Source organism: Hippoglossus hippoglossus, chromosome 1 (assembly GCF_009819705.1).
Source record: "Hippoglossus hippoglossus isolate fHipHip1 chromosome 1, fHipHip1.pri, whole genome shotgun sequence".
Taxonomy (NCBI): Eukaryota; Metazoa; Chordata; class Actinopteri; order Pleuronectiformes; family Pleuronectidae; genus Hippoglossus; species Hippoglossus hippoglossus.
In genome coordinates this window covers 8,898,961-8,921,460 of record NC_047151.1, presented here as the reverse complement: position 1 = coordinate 8,921,460, position 22,500 = coordinate 8,898,961, and the positions used below count along the sequence as shown (strand labels likewise).

Sequence of the window (22,500 nt, the reverse complement as noted above, 5' to 3'; positions counted from 1 at the left end):
AACTGCCACTGATATGTAAAGGCAGCTGCCTCTGATGTTACACTGTTAACAGGCAGCTGCCTCTGATGTTACACTGTTAACAGGCAGAAGCCTCTGATGTTACACTGTTAACAGGCAGTTGCCTCTGATGTTACACTGTTAACAGGCAGAAGCCTCTGATGTTACACTGTTAACAGGCAGCTGCCTCTGATGTTACACTGTTAACAGGCAGCTGCCTCTGATGTTACACTGTTAACAGGCAGAAGCCTCTGATGTTACACTGTTAACAGGCAGTTGCCTCTGATGTTACACTGTTAACAGGCAGTTGCCTCTGATGTTACACTGTTAACAGGCAGCTGCCTCTGATGTTACACTGTTAACAGGCAGAAGCCTCTGTTGCCACAGAGCTGGTGGCGGCTGCCTTCTACTGCTGCAATTAACTGCTTCATCTACTTTTGTCAAGATGACAGCAAAATTACATTACATTACTCATTTGGCAGACGCTTTTATCCAAAGCGACTTACAACTAGTGCATTCAATTAGTGCACCCCATTTAGGTGTTCAGTATCTTGCCCAAGGACACTTTGGCATGCAGGTGGGGAAGACTGATCGAACCACCGACTGTCTGGTTGGAAGACAACTCTACCCCTCAGCCATAGCCCCCACAAAAAAAATCATCTGCTTCACTGAAGATTTGTTCAGGTCCTGTATCTTCCTTACTCTTTTTGTTATTGTTTATTGATTGTCTTCTTGGTAAATCCCTGTATTCTGTATCGCTGTTATCAAAATCAGCACCCCCCAGATTGTCCTCAAAAGAGTCACAAGCATTTTCACACAGCTGCACATGTTGGTAATTTCTACTTTGCTAAGGATGCTCGAGACCTTTAAAACTGAAATCACTTTCCGTGCTGCTCTCTGACTGGCTGTGATTCTCCAGGTTTTCTTTCACTGTGGACTCAAGATCTGAGATCAGTACTTTCAGACTGGACAGGTTGGACTCAAGCTGGTCTATGTGATCTGAGGTGTTGACGAAAGCACCTGTTACATCACTTTGGTCTTCATGGAAGAAAGTATTGACCACGCTTTTCCCCTTTGAGGTCTCTGCCACATCAACAGGTTCTCCATCTAGACAGTGCTTTTGATGATAGACTTTCAAAATGTCTAAATAATCGCCTATTTTTTTATGTTTGAGTAATTTGTGCAAATGCAGATCATATTAACTAAATTAAAGCATTCAATTATAGCATTGTCTATTGTAATGACATATTGTGTCAGTGAAGGTAAATGTTAATAATGGAACCTTAAAAAGGGTGACAGAGCTGCAATAACGGACACAAACATCAGGTTTTACATGTGTTAAAGATAGCAAAGGTATTGTAGTAAGGACTGGGTAAAAAGGACTTTAATATTACGTTAAGTTTACAAGGCACGGACATTAATTGGCTTATGATACATTAATAACAGCTTCTCACAATCATTTCAGACAGAGGAGAAAAGTCATAGCAAATTTTAGTATTTTATGTAACTCATTGAAAAGAAAGCAGGGTTCCAGTTTCAGTCATTAAGCATCATGTTCCATTGACATCACTGTTCTACCACACACCTGGCAGCAGTGTGATTTCAAGTTTCAGTTCAATGACACAAAACATAGGCAAAGCATTAACAGCATTTAAGCAGAATCGGTGCTAATATGACAAAGACATCAGCCATATAAATGAGCATGTTTCACAAAACAAGTGGAGAAATACAGATCAATTATTCTTGGTGCCCAGAACAGTAACAGGCTGATAAACATTCATAAACTAAGTATAAATCTCAGGGAATAAGTCACAAACAGCGGTAGTTGCCCTCAAAACGGGGCGACAGCGGTGGCAACTGTCCCCAAACCACTGTGGCAACTGACAGCTGCCGCAGCAGCTGTCTTTACAACTGCCACCGGAAGTGCCTCTACGAGCTGCCGCTGCCACGATTTGAGCTTCTGTATCTCGGTGGATGAGTGTTTACATTTTTACCCGCGTCTTCTCCCGGGGCAACTGACAAGAGACAGTTGGATCCGCTGTCACAAAACCCGGAGTGGATTTACAGCATTTACTACACATTTAAACAACGGATATACACATTTCAAACCGAAAACACAACTTTAAGTCAAATTTATTAAATCACATTAAGCAAAGACACATACAGGCTCTTTTTTGTCAACAATGTTCGAGCAAAGCTTGTATCAATATGGGATTAAATTTAGCTCTGCTCCGTGTTTTTGTGTTATCCCGACCGGATTGAGATAAAGGGAGCTCAGGATAACTTGACACTGCCCCCTACAAGCCTGGCGGGCTAAACAAGGGCATGAACAATACTGGAAATACATTTATATATTTATTTGAGATATTTGTTGGTTGACGTATCAAAACACATCATAGCCTTTGTTCAGTTTGAATCAAATCCTGGACTTCGAGTTTGCAACAAAATGCTAAACGTTAAGGTTTTAGTTTAATGCCAATATATATATATATTTATATAGATTTATATTTTCAATAGTATGTTCAATAAGACCACTGCACAACAATAGACCAATAGACAGCAGTTATGTTGAGTTGTCACAGCAGGAAAGGTGCTGGTGAAACCAACAACATTAATGATAACTCTGTGAAAAACATCTGTAAGGTGTCATACTTCTGAATTGTGACACAAATACACAAATATTCATAGTTCTACCATGTAGGCATCACAAATATGTAAAATACATTTTCAAATATTCCATCATCCAATATTGTTTGTCTTCTTTTTTATATATATATTTTAATGAGAATTTTCTTTCAATTAAAATGTTGTTTTGTTGAATGTGACTGATTAAAATCAGTAAATGACTAACTGAAGCTATGGAAGTTTGTGACATTGATTGAGTGAACATGATACATGTAGGATGTAATGTATGTAGCCTCCCCCTACCTTTTCCCTACTGTAGTGTTATAAGACTGGGTTGGGTTGCTATACTCGGGTTGGGTTGAGGTTTTTTTCATGATAAAAAAGAAAGAACATAATATGACTAGGATAATAACAATAATTAAGACATACAACATATGTGGCTTTCTTTTTTAGCCAGATTTACAGCAAGTTGCTGTATGATTATAAAATGCACCTTATATATGCTTAGAATACTCAAACTATATTTTAAGTTCACCATCATGTTAATAATAGATGTCAAAAACTACTCTTCCTGTATTTCTGACTTGCACAAGACACAGTAGAGCTGTTTCATTTTAAAACATGTTTATTGGTCATATACAAAATAAAGTAAGCTGTTTATCAACAAACATACAGTATATACATCAATAAATTAAAAGATGCATCAGACCGATGATGAAACAGTTAATTTCATGATTACCAGTACCTTGTCATCATCACTTACATATCTACAAATTAAAAAAAAAGTACAATAATTTAGTCGAAGATAAATACTTACAAAGACCGTCACATTTTAAGTATTTTCCCATAGAAAGTACTGTCGTAGAATATATTACACCCCATACAGAAATATTACAAAACACAGAATCTTCCTATAACAAGGGCTTTTCTGAACAGGCTACGCCATATTCACACAAACTCACTACTTTTCTATAGCTTTAAACCGACCGTTATATACTTTTAGAAAAACACAAATATATTCCAGCTCCCCGGAGCAACCTGGCCGAATGCTCACCTCAATAAGAGAAAAAGAAGAATATGATGTGATATCTGGGTAAGATTTTATGTTAGAGGTCGGGACAATAGATGAGGGCAGGGGCAGCAGAAGGGGCTGACAAATCAAATCCTTTGCCTCATTCACACTCAACAACCTGCATCATAGCGGGGTTAAAGGACCTTTAGAGCCCGGTGGTGTGATTCACTACACAGAAAACAACCGGATGACTTCATACTGATCGGCCGCACAGCAAGATAAGGAGTTAATGATTTGCATCTTCCAGAGGATTTGGGTGTTTTTGAAGAAGCACTCGCTCCAGTTCATTTGCAGACACTTTGTAAAAAAGGGATGGGATAAGTGGGGTGGGAAGTGGGTAAGTGAGTTTTATCAGATGTTTCTCCACCGCTCCTCTCTGCCGCTGTAAAATATTTATGGTTGTGGTTTAGGAGTGGTTGCTTGGGTTTGTGATGAAATGGTCTTTTCATAAGGAGGGTATGACCTCTGTTCAGGCAGCGGAAAGAAAATAAGGCCAGCGTGTCTTACAAGCTCATAAACTCTGTTATGATAAGCCACCAAAGCTAACCCCTGTGTGATCACTATATGTCCCTGCTGTCATCTCCTCATGTTTGCTGAGTGAAAATTAGGATTAAACTTCTGCAAGTGTTTAGAGACCCAACACACTAAATCCACAAGATACTTAAATCTGGAAGACAAAAATAACGACATTATTAAGTTGGACTGGAGGCATTGCATGACAGCTACAGTATATTTTTGCATCCTGTTTTCTTCTCAGTTGGCAACATTTTTTTTTGATGATTTCATGTTTTTCACAGTTAAGAGACGGTAAATAGTAAAAAAAAAACAAACAAGATAAGCCACAACACATAAGCGAGATTTAAACAGAGACAAACTGGCGCTGGTATTTATAACCGAGTATAAAATGCAAAACACTCTGTATATAAGCGTTTTAACCTTGTCACATCAAACTGTACCTGCGATTATAAGACAGACAACTTGACACAACGACTACGATAGCATCACTGCTCCTGTGTGGCAGGAGTTCTAATTTTGCCCCACACAGTTGGTTGCATAATTAGAGATGTCTATTTAACAGCGGTCACCATGTTGACACAGTACACGTCCTTTTAAAACTAGAGAAGCATCAAAAACACAAAGAGGGGGAAACATATCTCGTGACAGCACGTACAGTTTGACAAAGCACCTGTAGGTTTCATGTTTTGCATTGAGTTGTTACAAACCTAAACATCAAGTGTCTTCGTATTTTATACAACACACCACAGCCCTACCAGGATTTGCTGGTTAAAAAAAACAACTGGATAACATCATTCAAAAAGCAAATGTAAAGACAGACGGGAGGCCAGAGGGACAGAAATAAAGAATATATGAAAGAAAAAAAAAAAACAGGGTAACCTTTTCAAATATAAATAAATCCATGAATACAATGGGTGCGATACCTACTGTGTAGTCCTGTGATAAGACATTTGAAATAAATGTATTGGAAATTTTCATTTGACATTTGTAGTTCTCTGGTTTTACGCTCAACTGAACATGCAAATGGTTATCAGTGGAACGATTATGGAGAAATAACATTATTAAAATCTCAAACCCGTTCCCTTCCTTCAGTGCTCAGTGTTCACCTGTTTGAATCCCATTTCCTGTTAATGTACTGTACAGATGAGGACACAATTTACTAATCTTAATAACTGCACAGCAGTAGGCTCCATAATCCTTTTTCTTCACAGTGGAAAAGTAGCGGTTCAGGTAAAAAGGCTGCATGGATGTTATGTTTTTTATGACATTGTAAATTGCTTCTAGTACAGTAAATGACTCAATTTAAATCTGGGTTCCTTCGTTAAAAAAACGTTTTTTGAGGCAATCATACTTCATGATGGTAAACCTCACTCTTTCACAGGTTAAATGGCAGAATAGATTTTCTTCGCTTCATAAAACACTAAATATAATAACAAATCTTATTTCACTTCCCTGACACATAACAACAGTTCAAAAGCAAACAAAACAAGAACAACAATAAATATCGATAACTATATAAATGTACACAGCAAAAACAAATACCTTGATCACACACTACAAAAAACTACTTAGTGAAAGAGAAGGGGTGATGCACAGACTCAATGTTCAACATGTCTGTTATCAGATATCCTGAATACACATGTTCTGAACCTTGTGAGGTAAACCAATTATTGGTCATGTTATCAGCGATAATGAGCGTTGAACACTGCAATAACCAAACCAGCGCCACAAAGGCCTGTCCAGAAACATGGGGGGAAAAAAAGAAATTCCTAAAATGAACAAATAACAGCTTCAGACCACGAGCAGATTAACAACCGATGTAACCCGACTGCAGCGCTGGAGCTGAATAACATGGCCAGGAGGACAAAGATTTCATGATTAGAGTAAAGAGTGCAGTTACCAACGGTGTCATCACCCGCTTCGGCCCAGAAATCAAACAAAGAGTGAAAGTCTTATCCAAGAAATAGCGAACATCATAGTTACCTCGTCACATACCTACACAGCACACACCACACGCTAGTTCACGGTTACACACACGTGCCTAGTCACTAGAGAAGAAACAAAGCTATTCAGTAGTTAAGCCACTTTTGGTACAATTGCAAAATAGAGAGATACTGTATATCAAACAGATTTCGCTATACCTTTTTTTTTTAAACAGGTCGTTACAAACAATGCAAAGATAATTGTCTTTATAAAACTCCAGACTCTACCGTACATAGACAATGACTTTTTGAGTATAGAACACCACATAGGACTACTTTTATGGCAAAGCTCGTGTGAGATGACAGCTCATTTGTGTGACTGGAAGTTCAGAGAAATACCTTTTTTTTTTGTTCATGCTGCACCGTCAGTAATCACATGTTGCTCTTGCAAAATGAGCTCTGTGGTTAAAAGCGAGAGGGATGCAGCATAGACCGTAATCACATTGCTGTAGGCGTAATAACCTAGATTTTATATTCATATTCGTAAACACAAGAACCAATTTACATCAAACAGACATGGGTTCTCCCTAATCACAGAATATAACCTTTCCAAAAAGTGTGCAATAAAATCTAGATAAACATAAGTAAGTAATTGAACTTCCAAATCACATAAATGGCTGTTATCAATATTATTATTAATCCTGATAGCTATTACACAGCTCATATAACAACGCATGGCGAATGTCAAATGTTAAATGAGTCCTGATTGGTCAGTATGTCCCAACAAGCACACATATAAGCAACCACCTCCCCTCAATCTCCACCGTCCTTCCCCAGTTTCTCATGTCCTCTTGACTTCTTCTTGATGCATATCATTAGGAGACCAAGGCACTGCCCGTCTAAATGTCCCACTATTCTGAGAGGAAATCATCTTCATCTTAGTTCGGCTTCAACAACCATTTTCCTGCAAACTCTTACAAACTGAGACTTGTAATACCGTCATCGCCCTCTTTCTACAGTATGTTGCTTTTTCATATTTTTTTGGTAAATATCTATTGTCTTTTCTCTCCTCTTTCAATTAAATCCAGGAAGTACTGTACGTAAACCAGTCGGAAATTCTAATAAAATGGAAGGACAGAGAAATAACAGAGATAAAAGAGAGAGCGAGAGAAAGAGAGTCGGACATATAGAAAGTGAAGAGACCGTAGAAAAAATACAGCTAACTAGATATAGCGATACCAAAACGAACACGCGTCACAGAATTTCACAGAATTCCTGATATATAACAATTCACACACAGAGAATACACTTTGGACCTCATGTGAATGACAACACAGTACAAAAACAGTAGAAATACAGTTACCACCATTGTGTAATATATATTTTTCTATAGTACTTATTCTGAAAAAGTTCTTGGCTAGGTAGAGCAAGATGGAACGTCTCTGCAGCCACTGAAATCAGCAGGTCACACGAAATCTTGTGTTTTCTTTTGGAGGTCAGGGAACATGTGGTTTTAGAATATGTTTGTTTGTGTAGCTGATTTAAATCTCGTATTAAGATCTAGTGTGCAAATGTGTGACAGGATGATTCTGCATTTACAGATATTTAGATCCACCACCAGTAAAACCTGACACTGAACATTTACATGGTTTAAATGGAAGATGAAGAAAAATTGCATGATTTTTCCAAAGAAATTGGGCCTTTTTGTTTTTTTCCCACATTAAATTCTCAGATTCCCTGACTGTACCAGGTTTTCAGTGACCATAGGAACCCTGTCTATCTGTGCTGTGCTAAATTATCATTCGCCGACCAAGGCCCTTGCATCTGTGTAGTCTCAATAACCGTCCTCTGCCTCCATCCTTTCCTTCATCTGCACTGATCTGAGACAGGTGACAGAAACGTGCTGAGGCGAAGTGATGGAGATTGCCCAGCTGTTTTGGAGTCAATGCAGGGGGAGGAGAGGGGGACGACGGAGAAGAAGAATTACTGTGATGCAGCTGAACTCCTTCCTGATACACCCTCATCTATCTTCCCCTCCCTCAAGACCGTGCATCTGTTTTTGACTTTACTATTGTAATTACACTCGTCGCTGTTGCCACCTTCCCCGGTATGAGCGGACCGATGACTGATGACGCCAACCCTCCTCCGCCCCCTCCGGCCCTGACCCCGACCCCGACATTAGGGCTCCGTGCCACAGTCCTTGCGAAGGTCTGCAAGGCCTCGTACTTGGACCTCAGAGCGTCCAGCTCAACACGCATGGAAGCATTCTCGTTGGCCAGTTTGTCCACCTCCTGCTGCAGCTGGTCCTTCTGCTTCTCCAACTGCTCCTTCTGGGTGACCCGCTTCACCCGGCAGCTGGCGGCGTAGCCCCGGTTCTTCAGGGTGCGTCGCCGCTGTTTCAGCTGCAGGATCTCCTCTTTGGTGAGACCCCGGAGGTGCTGGTTCAGCTCCCGCACCGACATGGTCACCAGCTCATCGTCTGTGAGGCTGGTGCCATTCTCCCCCGGCTCACGCTTCACCTGGAGGAAACAGGGAGGATGAGTGAGAAAAACAGGGCAACATATCAGAAACAGATGCTTCAGTTTTAAATGTGCACTCTCTTACCTTCAAGGCTTTATTTCCTTTGTTAGTCGTCGTCATGCCACAATTACCTTGCTGTTCTGAACAGACCTGCGGAGAAGCAGGAAGAGTACAGAACATAAGCAGAGAAAAATGACAAAGAAAGACCCTCCTTTGTTTTACGCACAGTTCTTTACAAAAATCAATATAAACCTATTAATTAGAGATCAGTCTGCTGATAAGAGACTCTAGTGAGAGCATGGTACAGTGTTATGCATCAGTATAGTTAGTTGTGTATCAGAGTGTCTCAGTGAAAGTGATTCAAACATTTCTTAGAATTTCCCTGACGTCCTGTTTCCTGGTGGTTACACAGACAGTGCCCACCACCTTTGTGTTGTTGCACTCTTATTGGCTGGCTTCAGACCAATAGTAATGAAATGAGCGTGAAAGGAGGAAGTGGTAAATCTGTGGGATGAACTCCAGGGGAAAACCAACTGTTAGACTTGACACGCACGTGCACGCACGCACGCACACACACACACACACACACACACACACACACACACACACACACACACACACACACACACACACACACACACACACACACACACACACACACACACACACACACACACACACACACACACACACCTCACAAGAGACTGCTGCAAAGAGACTGGTGAACAGTGGGAAGACAGACACAGACACCAACTAGTGATAAAAAATTAATACTCCACAATGAGCACAGCAGATAAAACGATGCACCAACGTGTTAACAAGGAACAAAAGGACTGACAGAGTCAACAAAGAGGGAGCGTGGTGCAAAAGTGCGAAAGATGAGATCAGTCCTGAGAGCACACAGCTCCACGAGCTCCACGAGCATCTCAAAGAGACGCTTTGTGTGGTGGTGCATTGGTCTGGCTCTCATCTCTCAGACCTGTGTGTGTGTTCGATAAAGGGCGGCTATTGTTGCTGCTGCTGAGCGATCATCATGCGACCAGTCATGATGACTCAGCAGATTCCTCCTTTCACCCCCCACACCCCTCCTCCTGCCATGCAAATTTCTGCTCTCCTCTGTCACTTTTTATCCCCCTCCCTTTCTTTTTCTTTTACTCCCCTCATAACTGTCTAACTATCCTACAAATGTGACAGTGTGCTCAAACGATAGATGGAGGCAATGGATTGACAGTTAAATGCGGTTGTAGTCAAAACATTTAAGACCTGCCTCACCTGATACTGCTGAATCAGTGTTTATACTCCCCTGTGTTTTTCATAAAAGGACAAGTTAAAAAATAACTAAGAGACAGATTTGGGATGAAGTTATAGTCCTTTAAACATTTACAAGTTTTGTGATTTGAAAAAGCTCCTTGTTTGAGGAAGTGGTGACACTGAAGTGGCGACGCGTCTTGTTCATTCTTATTCTTTTCTGCTAAAGGACACATGCCAGTGAGCCTCCCCCACAATGCACCTCTGTATGTCTGTGAGGCTGCGTGAATGTGTGTGTGTCCAACAGTTATAAATAGCTGTGGATCAAAGCAAAATGTACCGACAAGCACATACAAGTAATCATGCATCCACACAGCACACGTGAAGAGCACAGCAACTTAAAAATTCTGTCGTTGACTTGGTGAAAAGATGAAGAGTATGGGAAATCAGCATTGCTACACTTGCTTTGATAAACCAACCGCACTGCTTCCTTCAGAACGTTTAGTTTCAGTACTTCATAGGTCAATAATAAATGCTCTTTCATTAAACTGTGTACATAAAGAGCTTATTGTAAATACTCGTGAACCACTGTGCTCTCTTGTTTTGTTTGGATGCAGCCTCCCACAGCTGGAGGTGCATCATCGCACAATAGACGGATCAGAGAGAATCAAGTGAGGGTGGCTGCTGTGGGTGGGGGTGGAGAAGAGGGGAGGTGGTGGTGGTGGTAGTGGTGGGGGCGGCAGAGAAAAAAAACAGAGGGGGCAAAAGGAGGTTGTTATCCTTCCAGGCACTGGTTTATTTCCCCAGTGCCACCCCCAACCCCCCATCTGCATACAAACAAAAAGCATGACGGCAAACACACACACACACACACACACACACACACACACACACACACACTCCCCCTGCCACCGTGCCAGTGGGGCACGATAAAACACACACGCAACACGGTTGACTGCAAGTCCGCAAATGTTTAAAGGGCTCAGACAATGCGTGATACATGCAGAAATGGAATGCATATTAGGGATTTTGTTTTCTTAGATAAAGACAGCTGACAAACAGAATTATTGCTGGTGCACAAACGGTGATGCAGCTCCTCTTTACTCTGCAAATGGTTCAGTGTCTGTGGTTTGTAGTACATTTGTTAAATGAACGTGAGAAAACTGCAGACAACAGGATGTACCAGATTTAGTTGTAATCAACGTAACTGGATGTGACAATAAGTGAAACCAGTTATCATGATCACTTAAGAAAAAGATGATATTGGTATATTGCTTTTCTCTTTTAAAAAAAAGTTTAATTGTCTTTTTAAAACCGCTATTTAAACTAAATGTATTACTGTTGTTGTTGTTATTATTTATTATTGAGAAGAAATGCTTAATAATAACATTATTAATTAATTTACCAGCTGAATATACCGTAGTACTGCAATCTCTCCATGTTACCTGTTTGTCCCCGAAATATCACTTGTCCAACAAGACTAGCACTTAGTACAGCACACACCTCCACCAAGGCCCAATAGTCTCCTTAAATTCAAACAAGCTGAACCAAATTTCACAAACTCATAGATATCAGTTCCTAAAATATGCCTGTCTTTCTTCATCGAGATCCATCCAATTTTCTTACAGAGGAAATCTGTGAAAATTTTAAAAACTGCCTATTTGCAACACTAAATGTCTGCACCCTGATCACGATCCACACCACACTTTCTAACTTGACCCATACCACATCCTTCCACCAAGTTTCATGGAAATCCATTCAGTTGTTTTTGTGTAATTTGGCTAACAAAAAAACTAACCAACCAACAAACAGACAGGGGTGAAAACACAACTTGCCAGAGGTATTAAATGCCTTAACACCAATTTATTATAAATCTACTGATTAATGATTTACCTGTAAATTGTCTGAAAATTATTACATTTACCCATCACTATTTGTCAGAGCCTAATGTGACATCTTCAAATTGCTTCTTTTGTCCAACTAACTGTCAAAAACCCAAGGATATTAAGTATGTCAAAGTTTTGTTTTAGAATCTGGAAACCTCAGTTTTGCTCAATGCAATTAGGGTTATCGGGTTTTCAAAGTTTGAGACTGTGGTCCTAAACTCGAGTCCTCCTTACTCCACTGTATAGTTTACTTGCTTAGTGTCACTCATGTTCTGGATGCCGATATGATCATGATTATGCTTTTTGATCGACACTCCACAGTTGAGCAAAGAGAGCCTAACGTTGCTGTTTGACATGACTTCAGGCTATAAAGTCCTGTCCTAAGACATTTATATGTTTCTGACTCTAAAACAGTAAAAATCCCTGAAACTACTGTATCAACAACAACTATCTCTTTCACCAGATCACACATATTTAAGTCATTATAATATTTTTTACGTTAATTTCAGGCCAGTTCAGGCCATGTGTAGGTCACCCAGGTTAAGGATCATCTTCTGAGCAAAGGTATCGCCATTTATCATGGGCATACACACACACATACACCCTCCCAGTGCCAGAGGTGTCCTTCCCATAATGCTTGCAGGGTGGTCACTGCAGTGTGGTCAATGCCACAGCCACTGTTGCTACAACAGACAGCTTTTTTGCTGTGGCAGGCAGTATTTTTATGGAGCAACCGAAAGAACGCTGACGACTCAGGAGCAGAGATGCTTACGGTTACAGTGGAGAAACAACACTCACAAACACGGAGAGGATGGGACACGGGGACAGGGATGGAAGGAGAGGTGAGAGGCAGTGGAGATGAATAAAATATGGATGGAAGAGGAGAAAAGAAAGAGAGGAGGGCGAGGAGTTGGTGAGATAGCAAGGTGAAGAACAACTAGGTAAGAGGAAGGGGTGGAGGGGGAGCCGGCGGTGGTGGTGGTGGTGGTGAGGGAGGACTGAAAGAATGCTGACGTCTCCAGAGCTGATTAGCGTTACAGCAGAGACATCACACCCACAGCCCAGAAAAATGCTGAGTATGTAGGGAGAACGGGGCGGGGAGTGCAAATGACAAGGGAGGAAGAAGAGAAGAAAAAGAGAGGCAAGTGAGTAGGGGGGGGGGGGGGGGGGGGGGGGGGGGGGGGGGGGGGGGGGGGGGGGGGGGGGGGGGGGGGGAGGAGAGGAGGAGAGAGGTGAGGAAGGAGGAGGAACACTGATGAGGAAGAACAGGAGGGAGAGGAGGGGGCAGAGACAGAGGAGGAAGAGGGGGTGGGAAAGCGTTTGGGTGAAAATGCATCCTCAACACATTTGTAAGAGCTTAGCTTGTGTGTCTGTATGTGTGTGCGAACGTGGAGGGGGCTGGTGGATGGAGGAATGGATGGAGGGGGATTGGGGTTTAAAAAAAAAAAAAAAGCCTGAACTCAGCAACGACCAGGACTAAAACCTCCAATTAGAAAAGTTCTGAAGCTGATCCAGTGTAATGAAACTACTGCTGACCATCTCTCTCTCTCTCTCTCTCTCTCTCCCCCGCAACCTTCTGCTCCGTGTCTCTCTCTCTCTCACACAAACACAAACACACACACACACAAGCTTCACATCCTGTCATGTTGATAAATCAAGTCCTGAAGAAGGGATGAAAACGAGAGTAATGGCAAGGCGGAGGGTGAACGCAGAGATCATGGGGTTTATAAAGATAGATTAAAGAGCACAAGAAACAACACAAGTCATATAGCTGACTTTTTCTTCACCTGTGTGTGCAGACAAACAGGATGATGAAATCTGTGTGTGTGTGTGTGTGTGTGTGTGTGTGTGTGTGTGTGTGTGTGTGTGTGTGTGTGTGTGTGTGTGTGTGTGTGTGTGTGTGTGTGTGTGTGGCTGGCCCTCAGACAGAGCTCTATTTAATCTTGTTTGAGAGAACCTATTGCTCTGGCCACTGTCGCCACAGAGAGAGGCATTTCTTAGAAAGAGACTTCCTACTTAAAAGCTGGTGGCATGCTGCACCGGACGCACACACACAGACACACACACACACACACACACACACACACACACACACACAAATAAATAGCCAGATTAGGCGCTACAAAAGCGACCTGGGGGCTGGTGTGTGTGTCTGTACACGAGCATAAGAAGGCCAGCGTACAGAGAACGATCAACAATAGATTGTACGAGTCACAAGTCATTCGTGATGCAAGTCTGTCTTTATTGAATAATCCGACCATAACAACTGACTTAACTGCGCCTCCTCCCTCAGGCAACTCTCTGAGCAATAATGGAGAGCACAAAGGATGGCAAGCAGCAGAGTGAGGCAGTAAAGCCACACAGCAGGACACAGTGCGAACTTGATGGAGAGGCAAAAAGAGATCAAAATATAAGGAGTGTGAGTTAAAACCTCAGAGCCCCACAGAACTGAGCTCCTGGTTGGCTGTCCACCCTTCATGTCTTTGTTAAAAAAAAAAAGAAGATGGAGCAGTGCTCAAACTCATTGATCTACTGAGGGCCCAGGGTGCTGAGGGAGTTGGTAAATAATTAAGATGAGCACTGTGTGGAAGGCTCATTGAGAATTAGGAATCAGATCAGCGATAATGGCAACCTGTGTCTGCAAGGGGGAGATGTACAGTCACAGCAGAGATACAGGACCATGGAGAGAGGGCGAGGACGTGAGGGGGGAGAAAACACACCTGTTCAAGCTCTGTGTGTGTGTCTGTGTGGAGAGAGAGAAGGAAGCTTTTAACTGGGAGGTATGCAGAGCGTGAAATAAGCATGATAACACAGACAGAGAGGAGCAGGAGGGAAACACAGGGAAAGTGAAGGAGCAGACTTGCAGGAGAGTCCATAGTCTGGCCCTCATATACAGTATCATAATATATGCAGAGGGACAAGTGATCACTTTCACAGTGGTTCCCAGAGTTCAAAAAGGAGATCCTGTGTGTGTGTGTGTGTGTGTGTGTGTGTGTGCGTGCTGGTTAAGTGTGCGCGACACCGTGTTTGTGCAAGTGTGTTATTAAAGGTGAGAAAAAGTCCTGGCGTCGACACGTTTTTCCCATTCCAGGTAGTAAGTCGGAGTGTGATGACAAATTTCCCAACACAAGCAAAAAAACTGCACTGTCAGGCATTGAGCTCTGGCTCCTTTTTTCTCTGCCCTTTTTGAAGAGGAGGGAAAGCATGTACCGTAGGTTAAGTTTGTTCTCACTTTGTGTGTGTGCGTAGCAACAGAGGACTGCCAGGGAGACAAAGTTAAACGACACCTTAAACTTTATTTCCCCCCAGACGCAGCACATCCCTCCCTGGTCAGCAGTACTAACCTGAGACAAAGACAAGTCCAGTGCAACAGCAAAGTAAGCACTGTGTGACTCTGCAGAGACACTTTCCTCACTATCAGACACACTAGTGAGGACAAATCAAAAGGAATGCACACAAGGGGATGTGTTGGGTTTGCAGTGGCCTTTTGCACGGGCACATTGCTTGTGAGACCATTTTAAGGTCACTCATTTTAGATGGTATGACAGGCATGGTGCCCCCACACCACACACACACAACATGACCCTGCAATGTAACGCAGATCAAAACTCTTCTAGTGTTATATGTAAATACAGATGCCTTTACATTTACATAGTATGTTTATGTGGAACTTTTCTTATTAGTTGTGCTCCAGACATAAAGTTTATGCTGATGAAGGGCATTTAAATTTTTTGTATGTAAATAGAATTAACTGATTCCACCTTCTAAAATTTGGTGAATATTTATTTTTCTTTGTCTGTTATGAGAGAAATCTGTTTTGTGCTCTACCACTCTAAAACCACAGATTTGCCAAAAACGAAACTAATCTTCATCTAAATTGTCACAAAGACAGACATGTTAATGGTAAATAATATCCTCTTTTTGCATATGTTAAAAAGCATCAGAGACAGTCAACATGCAGTGTTACACACAACAAATCCAATCAGGTGTGATGTTTAAAAATGGTTAAAGAGTCCAACCTGTTGCCATTTATATGTCTATATATGTTTAGTTTCTAAATTAGACTTTCATGTAAACAGAGAAATTCAAACTCGAAAACAAACACTGCACGGAAGTGATTTCATGCCACAGGTGAAGTCAAAGAGCTGGTGTTACACTTGAGGCCCACTCTTATCTTTGTTCCCCCCGTTACCACTTGGCACCACACGTTGTCTGCGTGTCTGTGTGTGTGCATGTGTGTGTTTTATTTAAAAGGGTTAGAAACTCATACCGCAATTCTGGGATCGTCACACTGCAGCGCTAAAAAATGCGGCAAGTTTGCGCATATAGATGATGCAACTGGTAGACAACCGCTGTGTGGATGCTCCTGTTACCAGGGCCTTGCATCTCCACAGCTACACGCCATTCTCAATATCTTAACATTGCACGCACACAAAAAAAATCATCGCTATGGGTTAGAGTGTGTGTGTGTGGGAATGAGTAGTGTCCTCTAACTGGAGCCTTCTCAAACAGGTCCAAAATAAACCCACTGGTCCTCTGAGGAACACAAGGATTTGACTGAAAGAGAACCGATCACATTGATTATCTATACGGACGACCAGCTCGGTATTTCACCACACAACGCCCTTTAAGGGCGCATGGGCACGTTCAGTAATTGGAGCCCTTGAACTAAACTTAAACTTGTTTTTTTTCCATTTTCTAATCCCTTTGACTTCTTGTGGCTGTTGCAGTGGGATTTATCTTGATTTCATACATTTTCCGCTTCTCAGGGGGTTATGTAAATAAGGAGTCAAGACACTTGTGGAGAGGGGGGGGGGGGGGGGGGGGGGGGGGGGGGGGGGGGGGGGGGGGGGGGGGGGGGGGATTCTACACACATAAACACACACGCACACACATACTATCTCAGAATACACAAGGACAAGCAGCACACTCCCACATAAGTAGAAAAAAAAGTGGAGCACAGCAATGATTATGCACCAGATCTGCTTACACCATATTTCATCATTACTGTGGAGAAAAAACACTCAACTATTGATCTGCCCCACTGCTTCCTTTTCTCTCCGCCGCTCTCTCTCTCTCCCCCCTCCCTCCCTCCCTCTGATTCCATCTTTTATTCCTGCTTTTACTTCTCTCTTTTAACTCCTCTCTCGCACTCTGAAATTTGCAAGCATAACAAGACTTTTCTGAAATGGATCCCAGTAGTAAACAAGATCATAAACATGCAGACGGCACTTTGGAGATTATTCCCCAATATTATCTCTCCTACACACACACACACACACACACACACACACACACACACACACACACACACACACACACCCACACACACACACACACACACACACACACACACACACACACACACACACACACAGAGACAGGCACGGGAGGTGGACACAATACTGTGAACACCTGTGCAATCTAATGCAATCCACTACCACAACCCTGCAATAAATGCTGCCGCTGTGAAGCATCTTCAGGAGATAGAAAGGATTATGGAGCGACACTACAGGAGCATGTTTCAATGTCATGGTGCATAATTACAAAACGGGATTGATAATTGAAAACCAGCTCAGAATAATAGACTTGAATGAACACCTGACTGATACTTATGGATAATGAATCTTAGTAAGTACATTTTTGCTAACGACTGCAGTGACAGCACCCCAAGTCGGAACTCTCTGCTCACTTCATTCTTTAGTCTTGTTTGATTATTCCTTCATCAGATATTTCCTGGGTTATATCATAATTTTTCTCGTTTTCAAATAAAACCTTGTCATGGTGTGTGTATCAGGACCGAGAATGAAACCCATCCACATGAGTTAGACAATAGAACATTATCAGCGTCACACTGATAGGACGATGGTATTTTCTTGTGGCTCAAAATGCCAAAAAGAGAAAGGTGCTCCAGGAATTACACAGTGCCAGAACACCCCGTCCTGTTTAATAACCATGTCTGGCCCACGTATTTCAAAGGCAACAGCAATAAGTTCTTAGAACAATACACGGAAATATGCATTTAATTATCATTTTAATCAGTAATTAATCTGACTGGGATTTTACCATTTCCTTTGACCCAAGCTGACACTGTTCAAACAGCTTCTTTTGTCTGACCAACTCCCTGAAGTTGCACTAATTAGACTTAAAAAAACAAACACTTTATAGATGAAAGCTGTTGCCGTTTGATTCTCCAAACAATCAGTTTATCAACATAAATAATCTCTTTCTTCTTGAATAGACACCTGTTCAATAGCTTCTATCCTATCCATCCTATACCCCAAATGCAGGGAATCAAACAAGGATCCATGAGCACAGAAACACACACACACAGTTTTCTGATGTGGTCAAACAGACTGATGTTACACTCATTACTTCCTCTTGAGGATCGAGACTTCAGATGTGAAATGACGGAAAGGAAACAACTGTCAAGTGCAAAATGTTGAAATGGCCAACTGATAGTAAAATCATCTTCCCATTGCTATGACTACACACACACACACACACACACACACACACACACACACACACACACACACACACACACACACACACACACACACACACTTTTTAACCTTGGTGCTTACTTTGCTTTCTTACTTGCAAACCCTACAGCAACTAGATCTTTATAGGTGTTGTATCTCTTACACTCTTGGCACACACACACACACACACAGTCTATCTCTCTCTCCCTCACACACACATACGACACAAGGCAAAAGAAACTAGCTGTGGTAAGTAACAAGTGAAAACGCCATCTGTCAAGCGAGAGCGCATTTGCTTCGCCTCAGCATTTTCAGGGGAATGCCTTGAAGACAAAAAGGTCCTTGTTCTCAATCTCTCCGCAAATCCCATCTCTCATTCTTCCTCCCTCTTCCTTCATCCCCGTTGCTCTGTGCGCTTTGCCGCTCCGCCACCATCAGCAAAGTTGCACACATAAGCATTGGTCAGCGTTCAATTACCATGAACACCAGGGAAGTGGGGAAAGTACTTGACAGAGAAATGCACTTCAAGCACTGATTAAATACTGATACCAAGTATAAAAAGCTTAGCCCATAGGTTGTGTGTGTGTGTGTGTGTGTGTGTGTGTGTGTGTGTGTGTGTGTGTGTGTGTGTGTGTGTGTGTGTGTGAGTGTGTTGGCAATGAGAAAAGGAAATGGGGAGAAATGTGTGTGTGTGACTGAGAGAGAGTAAGGGGGGTTGGAGGGGTGCTCTTCTCTCCAATACTGATACAACTGTTTCATCATTATGACCCTCTATTACAGTACTTGCCAACTTGCTTACTACATACTTTTGATACACTCCGCAGAGTGCTGACTCGAACTAAAGCTGCTGATATGGAGTCATTAGGGGGTGAAGTTTCTGTTTTTCTTGTGCCCACAGAGCTTCCCTATTACTCTTCAGTGTTTAAGAGTTGCAACGCTCATAGGTTACAACCGGGCGAGCACATAATGGCCCGGCTACAGGAGATCAATCAGAGCAGCTTCTGTTGCAGCAGGGCGCTATATAGTTCAATGAGGTGCTTGCTTTTTTTAGCACATGCAGTGGGTCCCTGTGTGGGTTCATGTGCAGTAAGTGTCTAGCATTAACCACAACAGAAAAGTGTCCTTTCCCCCCAGCTGTCATTTGTGTTTGACCAAATTTTGACAAAACACACAAACACTTGTCCCTCTATGGTTGTGAGGTCACTCTTTGGCATAATGCATTCCCTAGCCCCTTACCCTAACCTTAACCATCACAACTAACCCTAACCCAATTTAATCCCTAACCCCAAAAATCAAGTCTTAACCCTCAAACAACCCTTTGAATTTGTGAGGACCAGCCAAATGTCCTCACAATGATGGTATTGAACCAAATTTGGCCCTCACACCACACACAACACACACACCACACACACACACACACACACACACACACACACAAGGCAATGTTAGATCTTGCACACTTACAGATTGGGTTTTAATTAGAAATGAGCATATCAAGGGTAGCAGGTGTCATTGCTTTGTCTGCTTGTGAGTTTGTTTTATTCCGGCTCTCCACCTCTCTTCTCTCCCTCTTTTCCACCCCCCCTCCATTTCTCTCCTACCGGTCGAGGCACATACACTCTATACATTTTCATCTTTGAGTGTGATTATGATTTGTCCCTATGCAACTGTAACTGAATTGAAACAAGACCCCCAAAGTAAAACAAGAATGGGGGTTGAACAGCTAAATAATTCAGCGCGTGTTATTTATCCCGCCTGCGCGCACACTCTCCCCATGTGCTTTAAATCCCCTGACCGAGGATGAGTGGGATCGAGCTGCACGAACCAAACCTCCACTGAGAAACCATCTTTTGTTCTTAGCAGTGGTGACAGTTTGAAAAAGCCCACACGAGCTCTGATTCCCCCCCCCCGTGCACCGTCACCCCGCCGCTACACGCACATGAACCGGGGCCCATGTTGGTTTGCACCGAGCTCTTCCTTCCCTCGCGCCAGACCTTTGTCCGCCCGCCGCCGCCGGTGCCATGTTGCCATGGCTCCCTCGTGCCTCCGCTCCGCTCCCGCGAACGTTGCGAAATAACGACGTTTGATGAATCAGCATCTCTGCCGCCGGTGTACAACACAACGAGACACGCCAGGAAATAGACCGGCTCCCTCCGTCTTATAACAAGGGGCTGAATGCGCCGTGTGGCCGTGGAGGGATAGCGACGGTGGAGTGGAGGCCCGGCTGACACAAAGCAAATGTCAACACAGTCCCCAGCGGGACGTGGAGCTGTGTCCGCCGGACTCTCACAACACAATGACAGCTGGGGTGGTCTCTGCTTCTTTCTTTTACCCCCCCCCCCTCCCCACCACATCACATTTTACTGAACCGAACAAGCAGCGACCAGACTAAAATGTCACCTCAGGAGCAGGAGGGCAGATAAAGCCTGAGTTTAACAAACCAACAGCTGATCGGTCATCTTCTTACCTGCGCGGCGGCGGCGGCGGACACACACACACACACCGAGAGGCAGGGAAGCGACAGCGGCTCGCGGCAGCTTGTGTCCGCCGCTGCCGCTTCAGCTCCAGCTCCCCGAGCAGACGGAAGCACAGAGCTGCTCTTCCAGGGTTTCCTCTTGAATAAGTTGTGACTCTACGCTCAGGTTTCTACTTTCGCGTCTCTTTCTAGATATTCAGTCAATTAGTCGTCAGAAACCGAGGGAATCCCCGGGAGTAGCGGCGGCACGGAGCGCGCTCGGTCCTCTAATACCGACACATGGCTTCTTTCTTAAGCTTGACAGCCGCACGTAACGTAGCCTACACCCCCTTTGTCTGTGTTGTTATGGAATCTCCGGCTGATAAGTCGGCGGCCGAGCGACCGACCCCGGTGTCGGTAGAGCACGTTCGGGTCCGGATGACGAGCCGGGATCGCGATGATTCAGCAGAACCACACCGCGCTGCTGCTGCGGCCGCGGAGACTCGGACTGAACGGGACAGCGCAGCGGCGGCGCACACCGGGGACAAGCGGCAACGTCAACGCGACCGCACTCGGCGGCGGCGGCGGCCGTGCACACTCAGCAAAACAGCGCGTCTTTATTCAGCAGTTTTCTTTTCCTGCAGGAAAATAAATAAGAGTTTTTGCTCCACACAAAGCTGACTCACCCAGAAGTCAAACCGGCGCCGTTCGCCCGCCGCACCGTCGGAGGTTGGGGTTCCGCCGCTTGGTTGGTCGACCCGGGGAAGAGCCGAGGCAGTTGGAGGAATGTTTTTTTCCGCTCACGCCTTCTCGCAGGTCTTTAGATACATCCACTCCTTTATGGTCGGAGGCGCCAGACGTCAAATGATGTTTGGATCACATGGTTTCATTCATGAAGCGGCTACGCAACCCGCATTTAAAGAGACACGAGACGCTACTACTGTGTGATGGACTGTTCCAACAACAACAGCCTGAGAGGAGAAGTGGGACCAGGAGCCAGCCCCACCTCTGTGTGCACATCTCTGAGCCAACACACCAGGCACCGGGTCCCCAGAGAGGGGATCGCACGGGACACGGCTGATGCTGGAAAAAGAATGCTCTCACTGTTACTGAGTAACAATAAACTAAACTTTACGTGGCACCAGATTTGACTGCATTTTCCCATCTTGTGTTTTTTTTTATGAAAATGCACAAATTCCCCCCCCCCCCCCCCCAAAAAAAGGACAGCATGAATGTGCAAAGACAGACACCAAACAAATAGAAGAACAGATACATTTAATTTGTATCTGCACACATGGACAAGAAATGCACTAAATGTGAAGTACTACACAAGGATTGGTTGATACGTCCGAACAATTATATAAATTGTTGATATCAGTTGACATCAATAGTTATCATGACAAATGTCACATTATTAGTTCCATTAAGTTTACAGACGGATTTTCTCTTCTTTATGGACTCACAAACACGGGATAAAGAGTTATTTATATTTTGAGATTAAATTTACAAATCTGAGGTAGAAATATTATACCTCCTCAATGTGCTTAAATAATAGATAACCGTTCTATCAATATATATTGAACCTTTGTTAAATTGCTGCTGATGAATATGATATTGAGATAAGTGTTGACATTGTTTTATCGCCCTGCCCTGCTGTCTGCACACTCACACTTTTCTTTACAGGACCTTTTTTCAAGCTGTTTATCGATACAGAAAACTGACAAGTGGATTTTTATCACTGTCACTTCCCTTAAAAGAACATGAAATGAACATA

At 43.2% G+C, this 22,500-nt stretch overlaps 1 protein-coding gene across 3 annotated transcripts; it reads right to left on the bottom strand.

Annotated features, from left to right (window-relative positions):
• Positions 1 to 3,229: 3,229 nt before the first annotated feature.
• Positions 3,230 to 21,634, bottom strand: mafgb (v-maf avian musculoaponeurotic fibrosarcoma oncogene homolog Gb). 3 transcript variants are annotated; one of them, XM_034583333.1, is made up of 3 exons: positions 21,413 to 21,634; positions 8,737 to 8,802; positions 3,230 to 8,651 (listed from the first exon to the last, which is right to left on the bottom strand). In XM_034583333.1, the coding sequence occupies exons 2-3, from the start codon at positions 8,770 to 8,772 to the stop codon at positions 8,172 to 8,174; spliced, it is 516 nt and encodes a 171-aa protein (XP_034439224.1). In that variant the 5' UTR covers positions 8,773 to 8,802; positions 21,413 to 21,634; the 3' UTR covers positions 3,230 to 8,171. The 3 variants fall into 3 exon arrangements, with proteins under 3 accessions (XP_034439224.1, XP_034439233.1, XP_034439242.1); XM_034583342.1 differs by lacking the exon at positions 21,413 to 21,634 and adding an exon at positions 20,739 to 21,286; XM_034583351.1 differs by lacking the exon at positions 21,413 to 21,634 and adding an exon at positions 20,750 to 21,286 and having other exon boundaries at positions 8,737 to 8,807.
• Between the last annotated feature and the right edge of the window lie 866 nt (positions 21,635 to 22,500).

Coding starts and splice junctions, on each gene's coding strand:
- mafgb (XM_034583333.1), bottom strand. CDS start 8,772: ATGACGACGACTAACAAAGGAAATAAAGCCTTGAAG. Junction 8,652..8,736: donor AAGGAAATAAAGCCTTGAAG/GTAAGAGAGTGC, acceptor TGTTTCCTCCAG/GTGAAGCGTGAGCCGGGGGA.